This window comes from Cyprinus carpio, chromosome A19 (assembly GCF_018340385.1).
Source record: "Cyprinus carpio isolate SPL01 chromosome A19, ASM1834038v1, whole genome shotgun sequence".
Classification (NCBI taxonomy): Eukaryota; Metazoa; Chordata; class Actinopteri; order Cypriniformes; family Cyprinidae; genus Cyprinus; species Cyprinus carpio.
Window position 1 is genome coordinate 7,521,172 of NC_056590.1, and position 15,811 is coordinate 7,536,982.

At 37.2% G+C, this 15,811-nt stretch overlaps 1 protein-coding gene across 2 annotated transcripts in view; it reads left to right on the forward strand.

The window, feature by feature from the left end:
• Positions 1 to 906: 906 nt before the first annotated feature.
• Positions 907 to 15,811, forward strand: part of LOC109095072 (nectin-2-like) — an 86,736-nt gene continuing 71,831 nt past the window's right edge. The window contains exons 1-2 of one of the 2 annotated variants that reach the window (XM_042776201.1): positions 907 to 1,311; positions 1,884 to 2,004. In XM_042776201.1, coding sequence (XP_042632135.1) covers positions 1,947 to 2,004 — 58 coding nt within the window. In that variant the 5' untranslated portion in view covers positions 907 to 1,311; positions 1,884 to 1,946. The remainder of the gene's footprint in view (positions 1,312 to 1,883; positions 2,005 to 15,811) is intronic. The other variant, XM_042776199.1, reaches the window with a different exon arrangement.

The window sequence follows — 15,811 nt, forward strand, 5'->3', positions numbered from 1 at the left end:
AAATCGCATTGTTTTGACAGTCGATCAACTGTAGTTATGGGCGTCTGTCCCAAGTATGAAGCAAGTCAGGCAATAATGCGTTTAAAATAGATGAACGTACAAGTTTCAGATTCAGGAAAAAACGACCAGAACATGCACAAAGCTAAGTCTTCTGATTTATATTTGTCTGACAGTTTTGCCAGTGTGGAAAATTAACTTTTTGTTTATTGTTTAATATAACAGTCCCTCCTCGGAATTGAATTTCAGAGGCATTTACCATTCACCATTTATGAGGGCATATTTTGAACCACAATATAAACAGTGTGGCGTCCATTTATGTTTATGTTATTAAGATGATGCAATTAATTGAAATAAATTCTCAACTGGAACCATGATGGCAGGAAAACCCTCTGCTATAATGTACTTTACATAATAATCGGTCGTTCTTCGTTAGATCATACAGTTGTTTACTGTCGCAATAGGCTGTAATATCGAATTCGATTCACTAAAATTGTGAATCTAAATAGACATTGAAGTATTTTGTGACTTCAGACATCAAACGTACTGTCACAATATACTCAGACATCTAATTAGATTCACGGAATTAGTTAATCTAATTAGATTTTAAAGTATATTGTGTCAGTTTTGATTCAAAATAGTGCTACAGAATGCCATACATTATAGTACAGCCATAACAGACTATACTCTCTAAATATGAACTATTTTGAGGCGGCACGTATAATTGTACTGTTTATTTAATACAGAATGTTACATATTTTTAATACAGAATGTTATATATTAGGCTACACAGCATCAAACGTTAGGTAAAAACCAGGGGAATTTACCACGGGGCATTTTGTCCAAATCCCCAGTTAATTTCGCATGTTGATTACAATCTCGCACAAAGTGTAAGTGTATCGCGGCAGACCATTCCACAAGTTCTAAACTTCACTGGCGTTCCATTCCCACTTCGGCGTGACGCGACGATGACATCACATCACGACCAATTCTATCGGTCTCGCTAGCGATCGAACAGAACGAGTGAGCGCAGCGCGTCGCGTCAGGCAGGAGGACTCAACGGCGTCCATCAAGGGCACCATAACATACCTGTACACACTCCGGGCTTTACCACCAGTTGGAGCGGACAGTAGACTGAGATTGCAATCTGACGACCATCAACACACCGCCTCCGGTTCGCTTCGCAAAGTAAACGAGATTTTATGCTAAAGTTTCCAGGATTTGTTTAACCTCCCGCGGACGAGAGCGGAATGAGCGCCGTTACGATGATAAACTGTTGCCTGATTCTCGGCGCGTGTCTTCTGTCCAGCCAAGGTAATGTGACACAGTAACTTGTGGGTTAATCTTTTTACTGCTCGTCCGGTTTTAAAACTGTTTAACTAGGGTAATTTGCATGATGTTTACCTTCACTGAGCGCTTAACATGAAGTCGCCCGTCCCAAGTGTGTATTGATACGCAAGTTGCATGCGTGCGTAACGCTGGTGCGCGCTGATTTCTACAGCTTACCTGCTTGTTAACTTAATCAGAGCCACTGATCGTAACCCGTATCCAGGGTCTCGTACGCCATGTTACGCAAGGTGTGGCCTGTCGATTTTCTTAGACTGGAAGGGAGCAGGTGTAATTGGATTATCTTTCTTAATCACCTACTTTACAGTTTGAAACTTTTACATGTATTATATCTTTTGTTATATGTATTATATTGCACAGTGGTGGCAAGAAAACGCAACAGGGTTTAGTTGTCAACACTTTAGACAGGTCTGTGCGTCTGACTGTAACTCTTCAAAATGCAATGATGTCTGAATTTTATGCAAGTCTTCTGCTGTTTTGAGATACCACCGTTATAAAATTGCATTTTAAGTTACTGTTCCCCTTATTTGCCACACTAGTCTTGCATGTGGTGATGGTCCTAGGCATTTCGTCCCTGGTGGTTTGAACATCACAGTGATTCGATGGCGTCTCAGAGGGGGCTGCTTTCCTCTGATAAGGAGGACATGTCTGTGGTTCTGGGTAAGCGAGGCTTCACTGCAGGACTGAAGCTCTGCGCGTAGCCTATTTAAAGACTCCGGTTACATGTTTTGGCAACATAGCGCGTACTTTACGCAACTATTTGCATTGTTGTTCATGATTGTACCTATAATTCCAAAAACATTTTCTCACAAAGCCGTGTCCAGTATCATCTAACAACATGCGAAAGAGTCGGGTTTGAACTAATTTGTGCAGTAAAATCGAAAGATAGAGCTGTTCAAATCAAGAACGATAAATATAAAGATAACTAGGCTATAATAACTATATTATCGTCCACACCAACGAAAGACAATGTTCTGTCTATTTTAATCGCGCACTGCAATTTATTCTTCTACCTCTTTAAATTCTCAAGCTTTTTAATGTTAGATGGATTCTGATTGGCTGTCAATGTTTTTATTGTTCATCAGCTGAAAAAAAAAAAATTGAAACTCTGAAAGTGATTCCAACGATATTGTTCCTCTTGTTAATTACACTATTTATATTAATCAATTATAGTTGTCGTTATTGGTGGGAACGGCACTTAAATGGTAAAAAATATGAATGAGATATGCAGAGCAATTTTTATACTCTTCCTAATGTGTCCTCTTTTGCCCTTTATTTGCACTCTTTGCACTTGCTGCTCTTGTTGGGACACTGTTTTCAACCCTGACAACTGATCAGGTGGTTTTCAAACCAGTTTCAGACCAGTTTCAAACAAGTGTGCACAGTTTTTTTTAAATTGATTTATTGCATGCTAGTCACACAAAACATCAGTTTTCAGGTACATGCATGGGCAGGGAAACTCGACGTGATGCTGGTACTGGGTGGCTGTAAATGAATCCCGATCTTGAGCGGTCCCTGTGCACATATTTCACAAGAAATAAGAGGAGCATCTTGGTCGTTGGATAAATGAGTTTTGGATGGATGAATCGTGCACGTGGCACCACAGTTAGTCATGCCAAGATTCCAGTGCCACTCAACTCGCGTGGGCATACTCTGGGGTTCGCCTCTATTAATTTCTTAATGGGATAAGGCATTTTACACCTCAGGACGAGTGGAGGGTTATTACCATGCATGCAAGACTTTCGTTTGCCCATTAATCTTGTTGGTACATGTCAAAGGTTTGTGTATTAGCTCTCTAAAGGCATCTTCAGGGGTGAGGTGAAGGTTTTTTTCGCAGTTTGTCATGGAGACCCCTTTTCATTGGGGATCTGATGGCATCCATCTTGTTTTAGAGTCTTTGAGGGAAGTTTAAAACATTATTGCTGAGTGCTTAATTCAGTTTGGGATCAAGGGAGGCGCGACAAATGGAAGTAGATACTTTCCTTATTGGCTCCCTTTGGTCTTCCATTACTGTCAAAAGCAACAAATGCAGTGCAGCGGCAAAAGAGCAACTCCTGCACAAAAGCGTGATAATGTAGTTTCCTTTGTACTCCTTTTTCTCCCCCACTGAACAATGCTCCTCTATGCCAACAGGTTCCCAAGAACAAAAGACCTCAGAGTCTGCATTGTCCAAAAGAGAGAGCAGAAGGAACTCATCACACCTTCACAAGAAACCTTTCTCTGTCTTCCCCTCGTTGAGCATGCAAGAGGGACTAAAATTGCTGGCCTTTGAATGAGTGCCCTTTCCTCGCACCCCTCCTCCTTTTTTCTCCCGCCGTGCATTCAGAGCTCCATCTCAAGCCTTTGTTCTGGTGGCTTTAGTGATTGGTCGCCTGTAAGACCCTCTGTCTTTTCCACTTCCATTGTTTATGAGTGTCTGTAGAGTGGAGCACAGGAGAGTGTGTTGACAAAAAACGTTTCCCCGTCTGTCCTCGATTTACCTCTGTCTCACAGTTTATAAATCGTTTTGGCCCCTACTGTCTAGGAGCTGTTTCTGTGATCTCTTTTGTATTGTAGATTATATATTCGAAATGACTTAAGTTCCAGGGTGTACAAAAAAATGAAAATTGTTTGCTCACTGGACTTGAGAATATGCTTCAGTTGTAAATGGGGAATCAGATGTTGCCATAGAACAGAATGGAAAATCTGTTCTGTGTCTCCGTCCGTCTCCCGATTTAGATCTGTTTGTCTCACGTCTCGCGGAGATACTCTCTGTCTCTTTGACTCTCCAGCATCCCTTTTCTCTCTCTCTCTCTCTCTCTGTCTGTCCTCCTGGTGGACATTGGTGCCGTTAGTGAAGGCCAGCTATGTCGTCTTATCACCCACTGTGCCTGATAAAATGAAGGCTAAAGAGAGGTTTTTTTTTGTGTGTGTGTGTGTGTGTGCTCTGAGATCAGCCTTTTTTTGTGACCCTGGGCTCATTCAAAGGGTTTTTCCACCCTCTTAAAAATTTTCAATGCCTTCATTTATTTTAGTCGTTTTAAGCAAAAAGTGACAAGCCATCTCACTGCTGTGCTGCATTGCTATACCTCAAACATTTTGATTAGGGTTTGTTTAAAATCTTTAACTGACTTATATAGGTTTCAGCCCTTGTGCTGCTGGATGTGATAAGTTTAAAGCCACAAATAGTTGGTTAGGACGCAGTGTTAAGTGTGCTAGATTTGGATTTTGTAAAGCTTTCTTTAACATTTTGTTAAACTTTAATCTTAAAGTCCCATTGACTTCTAGGTTGTCATTTACATTTTAAATTGATGTCATTTGTATTTGCATATACTGAATAACAATTGATCTGCACTTTTGTGAGTTTAAATAAGTGTTTTTTGTCACAACAGAGAATATAAACAATTTTATGCATAAAAAACCCCCACTGGTTTCCTGGTAAAAAAATAAAATTAACTTGATTTTTCAGAAGTCAGCAAATTTGCAACAGTTGAATGTAACATTTTGTCTACTATGCACAATATGTAGTAGTATTTACAAGAAGCAGAGGTCCAGGGAGTACATGCATTCCATGGAAAACCCACACTATTTTTGACTATGTCATCACTTTCTGAGGAAATGGTGGCCTGAGGAGCTTCAACATGGTGTCTGTCAGAGGCTGTAACATACATAATACATAAATGACAGGTTATCACTTTTCCAAAGAAAGATGCTACATTTTTACATTATTTGTTACAATAATTTACATTTTAGCAGATTTTGACTTGTATACTTGAGCAAAAAAAAAAAAACAACAAAAAAAAGACCATGACTCTGTTGTGGCATTGTATATGCACAGAACCAAAGCCTAAAACCTAGACTTACGTAAAACATTCTTTTCAATTGTTGCTGTGCAAGTGCTATTTTTTTCCTTAGGAAAAATGCAAATCTAGTTCTTTGCGGCTTAACTTGTCTTAAAATTCAGGTTAGCTGTCCTTTCATCTGTCAGCTGGATTGGTGGTGGGTTAAGCACATAAATGCTGCTCTTTCATTGCTCAGATGACTTAATGGAGTTATTTCTCATTTATGTTTCATGTAAGTAGAACCATCTCATTTCAGTTTGTTTTTATTGCTCATAGGAATTCTTGAAGAAAGGTCTGAATAATTGAGTGTAGAGCTATAGAATTAATGTGCATTGCATAGACTACCCAAGGTAATTTGATCAAGGTAGTTTGATTAGAAATATGAGTGCATATTGAAATCTGACTTTTATTAGTTTAACATGTCCATGCATGCAGGTGAGCATCCATCAGAAGAATTGGTGGTGGGCACTACATGTTAACAGCATTTGCCTGAGCTAGCTCACACTATGCTGATTCATTGAGATCCTCTTGAGGGAGGAGCTGAAATTGCCTTAATTACCGTCTGATCTTCTTCAGAAGCTCGCTGCATGATTGACTTTCTTAGCCCTGCACCGTTTAATGCGCTGCTTTTAATTGTGCAGGAACACATACGAATTTGTGTGTATGTCTTTATGTGCTCAATCTACCTTTTTAATAGAAACCGTGCTTCCACCTCAGCAGACCTCTGTAATTTACAGCAGTGTTAACCTCATTACCAACAATAAATTTGTGTCATCTAAAAAAGGTGGCTTACAGGATCTCATTTTCTCATCTTGTTCTTTTAATCTGAGAGATGAATTTGAAGACCATGTCATTTGTAATTAAACCTTTGTGTTACGCTTGCTAAATTTGGGCCTTCGTTATCCAGTTTGTAAGGAATTGAGGAACAGTACTGGAATGTTTTCTGATTAAAAGCTCTCTTTTTCTGAGGAAAAAATGTGGGAATTGACTGGATTGTAAGTTGTCACAGTTTGATGAAAGATTATGTAGACAACAGTAAATGTTGTCAGTTTTGTTTTCATGGTTTGCTTAAATGACCATAAAAGCAGTAGAGGAACTTTTTTTTTGCTCTGTTTTAGATATTTTTAATATTTGTGGAATGATGACTTGGGCGTTTGAGATCTGTTTGCAAGGAATTGAGTAATAGCATTGGAATGTTTTGGATTAAATTTTTTTTTTTAAGTCAACGCACATTTCAAAGCATTTTTCTTCCATAATGTGACATGTATCTGAAAGAAAAATATTTTACCATGAAAAAAAGGTGGGAATTGATTGGATTGTGCAAGTTGTCGCAGTTTGGTGAAAGATTGTGAAAATGAGCAAATGAGATCATGAGTGTGTATGAAAGTAAATAGTGTCAGGGTGTTTTTTTCATATTGATTTAAGCAACTTGAAAAAAGACCATACAAGTTATTTTAGAGGCAGTAGAACTCTTTTTTTTTTTTTCAATATTTTTTTTGAGTCCCTTGCTTTGAGCCTTTGTGATCACTTTGCAAGGAATTGAATAATAGCACATTTTTTGATAAAAAAAGCTTTTTTTTTTAACAAGCTCAAAAAGTCAACAAGTGCGTTCTCAACTCATTTTACTTCCATAATGTGACATTTTTGAATAAAATATTTAACAAGAACAAGAAAAAAAGGTGGGAATTGTTTGGATTGTGCACGTTGTCACAATCTGATGAAAGACAAACATGTCTTTTTCTTTAGATTGACATTCACCAATGAACTGTAGACAGCAAGACCTTGAGCGCGTAATAAAGTAACTCGCGTCAATTTTGACTTCATGTAGATTGAAAAGATGTTGAGAAGTGACCATACAATTAATGTAGAGTCAGCAGAGGAACATGATTTTTGCCCTGTTATTTTGAATCTCTTTTTTTGATACTAAAGAATGACTTCCAGCCAGAGCTGTTACTCTTAAGACCTTGGAACTAAACAAAAAAAGTTTTATGTCCTGTATGGTTTTTAAGTTCGGTTCGGTGAATTGAGATGACAGGCATGTCTCAAGCCGCTGACTTAAACCCTTGAGAGAATTTTCGGAGTTGCTGGCATCCAAAGCTCTGAGTTGAGAGCTGGAAAGGCTAATGCTTCTTGAGGATTCCTCAGAGCTTCAGTCATGGTGTTAGGGAAAATGACTCTCGTGGGGAAAATTCATAAATGTTTATGTGAGCGGCTGACTGTGATGCCCTCCTTCTGTGTGTATGTGTGGGCGCGCGCGTGTGTGTGTTTCTGCTTTTTAATTCCAGCTGACTTGGCAGTTATATACTACTGTAAGTTTGTTCAGCTCTTTGTAGTGATGGAAATGGCTAAAAAAGGTTTTAGTAACTGAGTGGGAACAGATGGGGTTCTGCAGACTGAAGAATTGCAGAATCACTTGTCTGGATACTGAGACTAAAATTGCAATACATCCAGGCATGGCAACACTCTCCACATTTTTCACAAAAGCTTCGTCCACGTCCATGCACACCTACGTGCTTGCAAATATAGAAAAATACATAGGATTATGTGCAAAGACCCAGACACGCTGAAGAAAATATTGTTGCCCAGAGGTTTTGCTCTTTTAAAGTTAATTTTAAGTTGCAGATGCAGAGTAGTAAAGTGAATTTTTTTGAAAGATAATGGAGTATACGGCTATACAAATCTGCATAAAATTCTCGTAAAACAGATAATTTGGTCTTGGAAGAATGTGCTAAAATGTTTTCAATTAGTTCAAATTGAAATTTTCGATTGTAGACAAATCTAATCACACATATGCACTTGTCGTAGGAGATTTGCGGATCATTTGTATAGTTTTCCAAATGATTTTGGAGTTATAATTATTAACAGCTGATGTCTGTGATTTCATGAACTGATTCAGATGGGATTGGGATGTCTGCTATTTTTTACTAAGATGGGACTGTTTGTTTTCTGGATAAAGGCATTGTGGAAGGTCATGGATGTGTGCATCAAGAAGCCCATTGAAATAAATGCTTATATATGTAATGTGTTGCATATATAATTAAGAGAGTTAATATTTATATATATTTAATGTTTAAGTATAAATTTAAGTTAATTTACTGATTTTATAAGAATTTAGTTTTTTAATATTATATAAATGTTATGTAAATGTATAATATATTTTTTAAAAATACATATATACACACATATATATAGTTTATATATATAGTATATATATATGTGTGTGTGTGTGTGTATATATATATATATGTATCTTCTCTATATATATATATGTATAGCTTGTATATGTATATATAATTAATTGTATGTTTTAACATTATTTTAATATTTAGGTGTAATTATTTTAAAAATTTTCACACATAATTTAAATATTTTTTTTTTGATAACTGAAAAATGTTGCCATACGTTAAAACATAACCTCTTCTGTGTGATCCAGTCAGGTCATCTTCCTTACGTCTAAGCATCTTGAACCACCAGCTGTTATTTTTACCCAGAAAGCTGGTTTAAAATGTCTGAATCCATGATGAAGGTGCACTGGGCAGCAAAACAAGAAATTTAGCTTCAGTCACTGTATCCAACAAAAGTTAAAATAAATGAGAAGTATCGTGAAAAAAGAATGCACCACAATCACAGACATTCCTGTCTGGATGTGAATGGATTCCTCAGAGGACGCCTGCCTGAGGAAGCTGAAAGACAGCAGGTAAAATGCTCCATCATTTTTACACAGGTAAGGAAAACAGATGGATTTTTCTTTGAATTTTATTTCAGATGGAATACAAACCACAAAGTATGTCTGCAAAACACGACTACAGGAAGTCTCTGATGTCTCTCCTGAGGACAAAGTCTCCATTTGCTCTCCTTTTAATCTTTTTTCTCATTCTCGGTCCCGTGTGAGGGGTCTCGCAAAGATTGGCACACTCATTTTCCCTATTCTTCCGTCCGATAGCTATCTGTCTGTCACATGAAACCTCACGGTGGGTTGAGTGTCAGGCACATTGACACTGCACAGGTGACTGCTCTCGGATCTAGACACTGTGCCTGTGTTTCCAAAGCCCAGAAGTTTCCAAAGTTTGGCCGTACTGTCATAACCAAGGCTATTCTCAGGCTCTCTTATTCCCATTTCTCTCTCTCTCTGTCTCACGTTCTCACATTGGAGAGTGTCATACCCTGCACCATTTCTCAGAACGGTGATAGATGGAAAGAAATAGAGAAGAGCCAAAGGAAATTGACTGTAGAGGTTAATTCCTGCCTCATTAGGAAGCGTGGTCCGAATCCTAAGGAGGATGTTGAACGTGAAAGCCCTCCTCAGGCTGGAGAAGAACTCATTTCTTGGAACGACGGTATTGAATTGTGGTGAAAATAAAAGGCGAGGCAAGATTTTCAATAGATGTTTTCAAAGCAAAAATGTCACAATTCCAATTCATGTTAATAATTTAGTATATTGCATTTAATATAAATTTAAAATAATAATCATTTAAGTATTCCAAAAATATATTAAGTATATTCTTTTATTATATAGCATATTAATATATTGTATAGTTTAGTATATTGTTTCCATAATAAGTACACTTTTTACAAATATATAGTCAAATGCCATCAAGTGTAGTCAAATGCCAACATCATTACTAGAATTTCTAATATACTGGTTCTGCTTCAGGCCTCAAAACAAAATCTGGTGAAGCAAAACCAGTTTATGGGGTAATCACACATTCTAATGCTGGCATTAGAACAGGATTTTCTCAGATTTCACGTGCATTATGTACAGTGCCATGTCATTATCGTTCATCAGCTGTTAGCCTCTGGTTAATCACACGATTAGATTAAATTGCGTATGGATGTTGTCGTTCGTAAATACGCGGGTCCGCTTTCACAGTCACATTTCTTCTGAATGTCAACATCCAAACATCCGTGTCCTGTTGAATCCTGCTTTGAACTCTCAAGTATTAACCTCACTCCCATCAGATATTACTCAACACAAAAACAAGCTCGTTATAACATAATATCGCAACCCGTCAGATGTTTTCATTTGAGGTGTTGTTTATAGAGTGGCGGCTCTCTAACTTGCATTGAGCTGTAGATGGACAGTGTTATACCTGCAATAATGTAAATGTGTTAGAAGCAATCAGTCTCTCTGATGAGTCACAATGCTGCATAGCATTAATGCATGAAACTAAACAAGAAGGTGTCATTTCTAATAGCTTTCTTTGCCCAAATAAGGCTTTTTTTGCCATATATTATCAAACGCCCTTCCTGACAGCTCTACTTGAGGAGAGGATAATGAAGGGAGGTGGGATTCAGTGCTCTTGCGCTTTGGTGTTCTTCACTAGTTGTTTAGCATAAGCACCGCCGTAGGCCGCGGCTCAATCATGACATATTTAGACCTATTTTTGAAGACTTGATTACGCAGATGAAGCGTGTCCTGATTAGGCTGTGTATATTGTTTTATTTAAAGCTTTAAAGAGTTTAAAAAAAATAAAAAAAAGAAAAATTTTGTGCATCCAGTAGAAGATAAGGGCCTGTTAGTGAAAACCTTTTATTGTGCAATTCAGTTTAGTCACCTTAATGCTGTTTAAATTACACACTTTAGCTTAAAGGGGGTCTTTAAGACTTTCTTAATTCTTTCTTAACATTCTTGGTGTTATTGTGATCGATTCATCTGTCTACATTGTTCCTAAAATGTCTTTGCAGTCACTTGTCCACAAAGAGACCACTTTTTATTGATCCGGTGCATTATTAATACATACTGTATAGTAAGATCTTCTTTATTTGTGGTGTTCTTGTTGAGTATGCTGTTTTGCTGTGAAATAAATAGCAAAACACAAGCACAGTGGGCTTTAAATGCTGTTTTATCTTAAATTTGGCTGTTTATTGCTTCCAGTGTTCTGTATTAAGACACATAAAGGGAATGTTGCATGTTAACATGAGCAAATGAAGTGCCACTGCAGAGGCGGCGTAAACTTTGCCTTTGTCATGACAATCAGCATGCATTTTTTTTTTTTTTGTGCATGATAATGTTTCTCCCACAAGAGTGTTTTTCTTAATTTCTTCTGATGTTTTTTTTTTTCTTGATAGTTTTTTTCTCTCTTGGTAGTTAGTTTTTATATAAAACAGCGTTTGTAGCCTGTTGTACTTCTATAAACTGGATATTCAATTAAATGTAGGGCAGGAAAAATGCATATAATAAAAAAATGGTCTCTATACATTTTTATTTAAAAAAATACATTTAAACATTTAAAAGTGAGTTAATTGTGTTGTATAAATTATATTTACCTTGTGTTTTTAAATTAGATCAACGCTTTAAGTATTTTGTGAATTTATTTATTATTTAACTGTTACAGTTAACTGCGTGTTCAAAATTCAAGGTAATTTTGAAAAGTGATTAACATTTTTTTGATTTTTTTTTTATTCAAATTTTTTTAAAATTACGATAAATTTTTCTAGCATTTTTGGAGTAAATTTTACAAGAAAATCCTTTTATCAGTTTTTCTACTGTTTAAGTCAATGTGTTAATTGTTGCTTTGTAATTATTTGTAATATTGACTACCAATTTTTGAGTGAAAATTGTTTCAAAGTAAGGGTAAGTTTGTGACATCACTGTACTAAAAACAAAAGTTTTTCCTTTGAGTTTTTGAAAGTTTTTGAATATAGATGTCAATGCTATCAAAATGATCCCCATTTTGCGAAAATGACTAAAAATGCTGTATTATTCATGCCATGCCAGTAGAGGGCGATGTCACTTTAAGAAACACTACGTGTCTGCGCACATACCTATAGACTGAATATGTAATATACATGCGCATGATGTCACAGTTTTCACAAATTTGTGTTTTTGTAGTTTACACAAAGATAATGGTGTCATTTTCAAAAACGTGCACTTTGAAACCCGTTTTCAAAAGTTTGCGTTTTCAGGCCCCCAAAACTCCTCTGTCGTGTAAATGAACAGCCAAACAGCATAAAGTTTTCAGCTTTTAGTTGAAAATAGTGTCATATAAACACCCCCTAAACCTCACACCAGTTTTTTTTTTTTTTGTATTGTATGATGTTTGTTTGGGGGGGGGGGTTTTTTAAAAAGGTGTTTTTTGTGATCATCATAAAAGAAGAGTAGGTTGTTTCAGAGGCGGAGCTAGTTATTGGATTTTAGTTAAACTTGTTTCTTTGCAATAACATGCAGTGGTGAATCATTCACAACAAGACTAGCAATGTATATTCAGTTAATTCATATAGACACAGTTTGAAGTATATTGTAAATTTTCTTCTATATGCCTTTGCAGTGTAAGACTTTTCATTTTGCTTGAGGACCAGCATCAAGAAAAGAATTTTCAAATTCACTTGTATTTGTCAACATTCTGCGTTTTCCCTCAGTGCTGGTTCTGTGGCGTGTCCTTCACAGATGAGCCCACCAGAATCCTGTCAAGTCTTGCTGAGTCTATGCAGGGGTCCTGAGCTGGCACACGAGCCGGGCCGGTCATGTGGGCGTCCTTGGCGTGCCAGGGAGCTGAGGTTGCCTGGTGCCCTTCCAGATGCCCAGCACTTGCAGGAGCGGAGGAGATAGCCAAGACTCACTATGCTGGCGTCCTCCGCCTCATGTCTGATGGGATGAGTCACGCTCGTACAGCACAAAGGGGCCGTAACTAGGTGTTTGTTTGTGTGTGAGTGAGTGTTTGTGGGAAGTAGGTTGTTTCACAATCTCTGCTTTTAAAATACCTGCGTTAATGAGGGTGCATGCTGTCAGCTGTAGCGAATCAGCTCAAAGGGGAAATATGAATAATCAATCATAACTAGTTATGAGTAATTATAAATATTTAGATCCATTGTAAGTATTTACTTGACCTCTCAGTGTCAACTGTCTGTCAATTCTAAGAACGTTAATTTCCTGGTTAAGGAAAATAACTTTCTTACTGTACAATACTACTCAGAGCATGTAGCAAAAAATCTTCATGATTAGGGACTCCAGTTATGAGCAAACAACAACAAAACAACCTCAGGTGTGATACAAGTAAGAACTTTATTAACTACATAAACACTTCCAAAACTAGTCTAACACACACACACACGCATACAGTGGACGTAGGGAAAAAGGGTTAAAGCTTAAGCAGTAAAGAGATGAGAAATAGACATGAAGCTATGATACAATTTGATATTAAGCAGATCTACGGCCTGAAGGAAAGATCAGTTTCTTAGTTCAAACACACCTTTGTAAAAGGTGCATATGATACTTAATGTATCAATTAATAAGACTAAGTTTGATACTTGCATGTCTCGCCTGTTTGAAAAATAATCCTGATGCACTTTGGGGCTGCAGTTGGTCTCTGCTGAAGTGAGTTGATGAGAAATACCAGTTCGAATCAGAGGATCTTGATGAATGGAAAGTCAAGGGCAAAGGCCTGGCACAAGCTTAGGGTGGTTTTTAAGGCTCTTAGCTCAGCATCTTCTCCTGGAATTCTTGAATCTAACAAAAAAAACACTCTGATCTGGTGATCAGTGATCTATATAGGGTGATGATGTCACACCCTCAGGATTTGAGTGAGCCATTGAGGAATGGTACCTTTTGGAGGGAAGTTAAACCTAGCAATAAACCAATAAAAACCTAGTGTTATCAGATAGTGTGCCTTTGGTTGCTATGGATGATAGTTGCATTTTGGGGGAAGATTCCATAGACCCTTTGGTTAGATGAGGGGGCGTTAGATATTATTTGTTAAATATAACAGATAGTGGTGTGTCTGATTGGTCCAAAGGCCTACACAGCTAACGCAATGTAAGCAGAGTGCAGTTTTATACTGGTTGATATTAAAATAGTGCCTGACCAATATGGGTTTTTTTAGTGGCCTGTGCTGATGTCGGAAAAAAAACAGGTACATTAATCCATTGGTCTATCACATGCTTTAAAGAGAACATTACATTAAATCAACCCTGTTGACTTTTCTAGCCACTTTCAGACTTGTTACATTGTGTTACATTTCTGGATAACCTTTTGCGGTAAATATACGTCTGTAATTGATATGCATTGGCTTTCCATCTTTTCTAAACAATTTTAATTCAAACATGATACTTTTGATGAAAACGTGAACATATTTTAAATTAATATAATATTAATATATACAAAATGTTATGTATGTAACATATACAATATGTTTTGGTTTTTCAGACACTTGTCACAATCCACTCACGATTCCCAGTGCATGTTGTCTTCTTGAATATCCTGTTGCTCTTAGATTACAGAAGTAAAATGGGCTGCGAAGGTCATTTTGTGTGATGATGGCAGTTATGTGTGTGACAGTTTTTCTTGTCTCTTCCTGTATGTTAGGAGCTCTTGTAAGGTTTTCCTGTTGAGTGTTTATTTCTGAGTGTCTGTCATCTCATTTCTGACTGTTAATGCGTTTTGTAATCAGCGTGTCTGATTGCAGCATGTGTGGTGTATGTGTGTGTGTGTGGGATGCTCTGGGCTCACACAGGTTACCCCCTCTCAGTCACACATTCTATTACCATATATGGGCAGCAGAGCAAGACGAAGCAATTACTGTCGCCCACAGTGTTCTCTCATCGGATCCCACTCTCTCCCTCTTCTCGCTCGTCCCTCCCTTTTATCTCCCGCTCTCTCTCTTTTCCTTTTTTCTCTGTCTCCATTGTTTTGCCTTTCTTTTTTGCATGTTCTTTCTGTCTTTCGTCTTTCTCCTTCACTGTCTACACCCACATCAGCCCCTTCACTTTGTTCCTTCCTTCTTAATTTCCCTCTCTAGTCGTTTACTGCATTCAAATTTGCATGCCTACATTACACACTTAAAGGGATAGTTCACCCGAAAATGGAAATTGTCATTTACAGAATGACTTTCTTTAGTCGGTGGGACATGAAAGAAGATATTCTGAGAAAGTTGAGTTTTGCATACAATGAAAGTCAATGGGGTCCAGTGTTGTTTGGACTCAGGGATCTTCAACATATGTTCTCAGAGCAAGAAAAGTCATGTAGTGAGATGATGGAGGTGAGTAAATGATGACAGAATATGTGTTTTTTTTTTTTTTTGGATGAACACCTTTTGTGTTATGGGTGTGCAAAAAAGACTAGTCAGTGGGTTGTCTGAACAGCAAGCAGAGTTTATTAATCACAGCAAGCTAATTAAAGCTTTAAGTACTAGGAAAAAAAAAATAAAATTAAAAGCTAAAAAAAAAAAAAAAAAGATTAAAAAAAAGATTAAAAGATGTTAAAGTTATTAAATTTTGCAGGGATAAAAATTAATCTCAAGTTTTGATGCAATATATATTGGTATTTTTGATCAAATAAATGCTAGCTTTGGTAGAGCATAAGACATTTAAAAAAAAACAATCAGTCTTACCAGCTTCAATCTTTTGAACTTCAAAGCCTTCAAAAATGTGTACTGTAGGTTCATGCTTTTGTTCTTGCATTTGTCACCTTTTTTCTACAAGTTAAATTGCCCCTCTCAAGCTTCCTCATCCTCTGAAGCAAGGGGATTTGTGGGTAATATTAGCCTTAAATCATGCACCAAACTGTCCTGAAATTCGCTGAAATATAGTCTATTGCCGGACACTGGGCACCATAACATATTATTGCCAGTGTTTTTCCAAAGTATGTATCCATGGTATGCTATTTAGGCTCGCATTACCTTTATGATTTGAACTCAACGAAAAAAAAATCC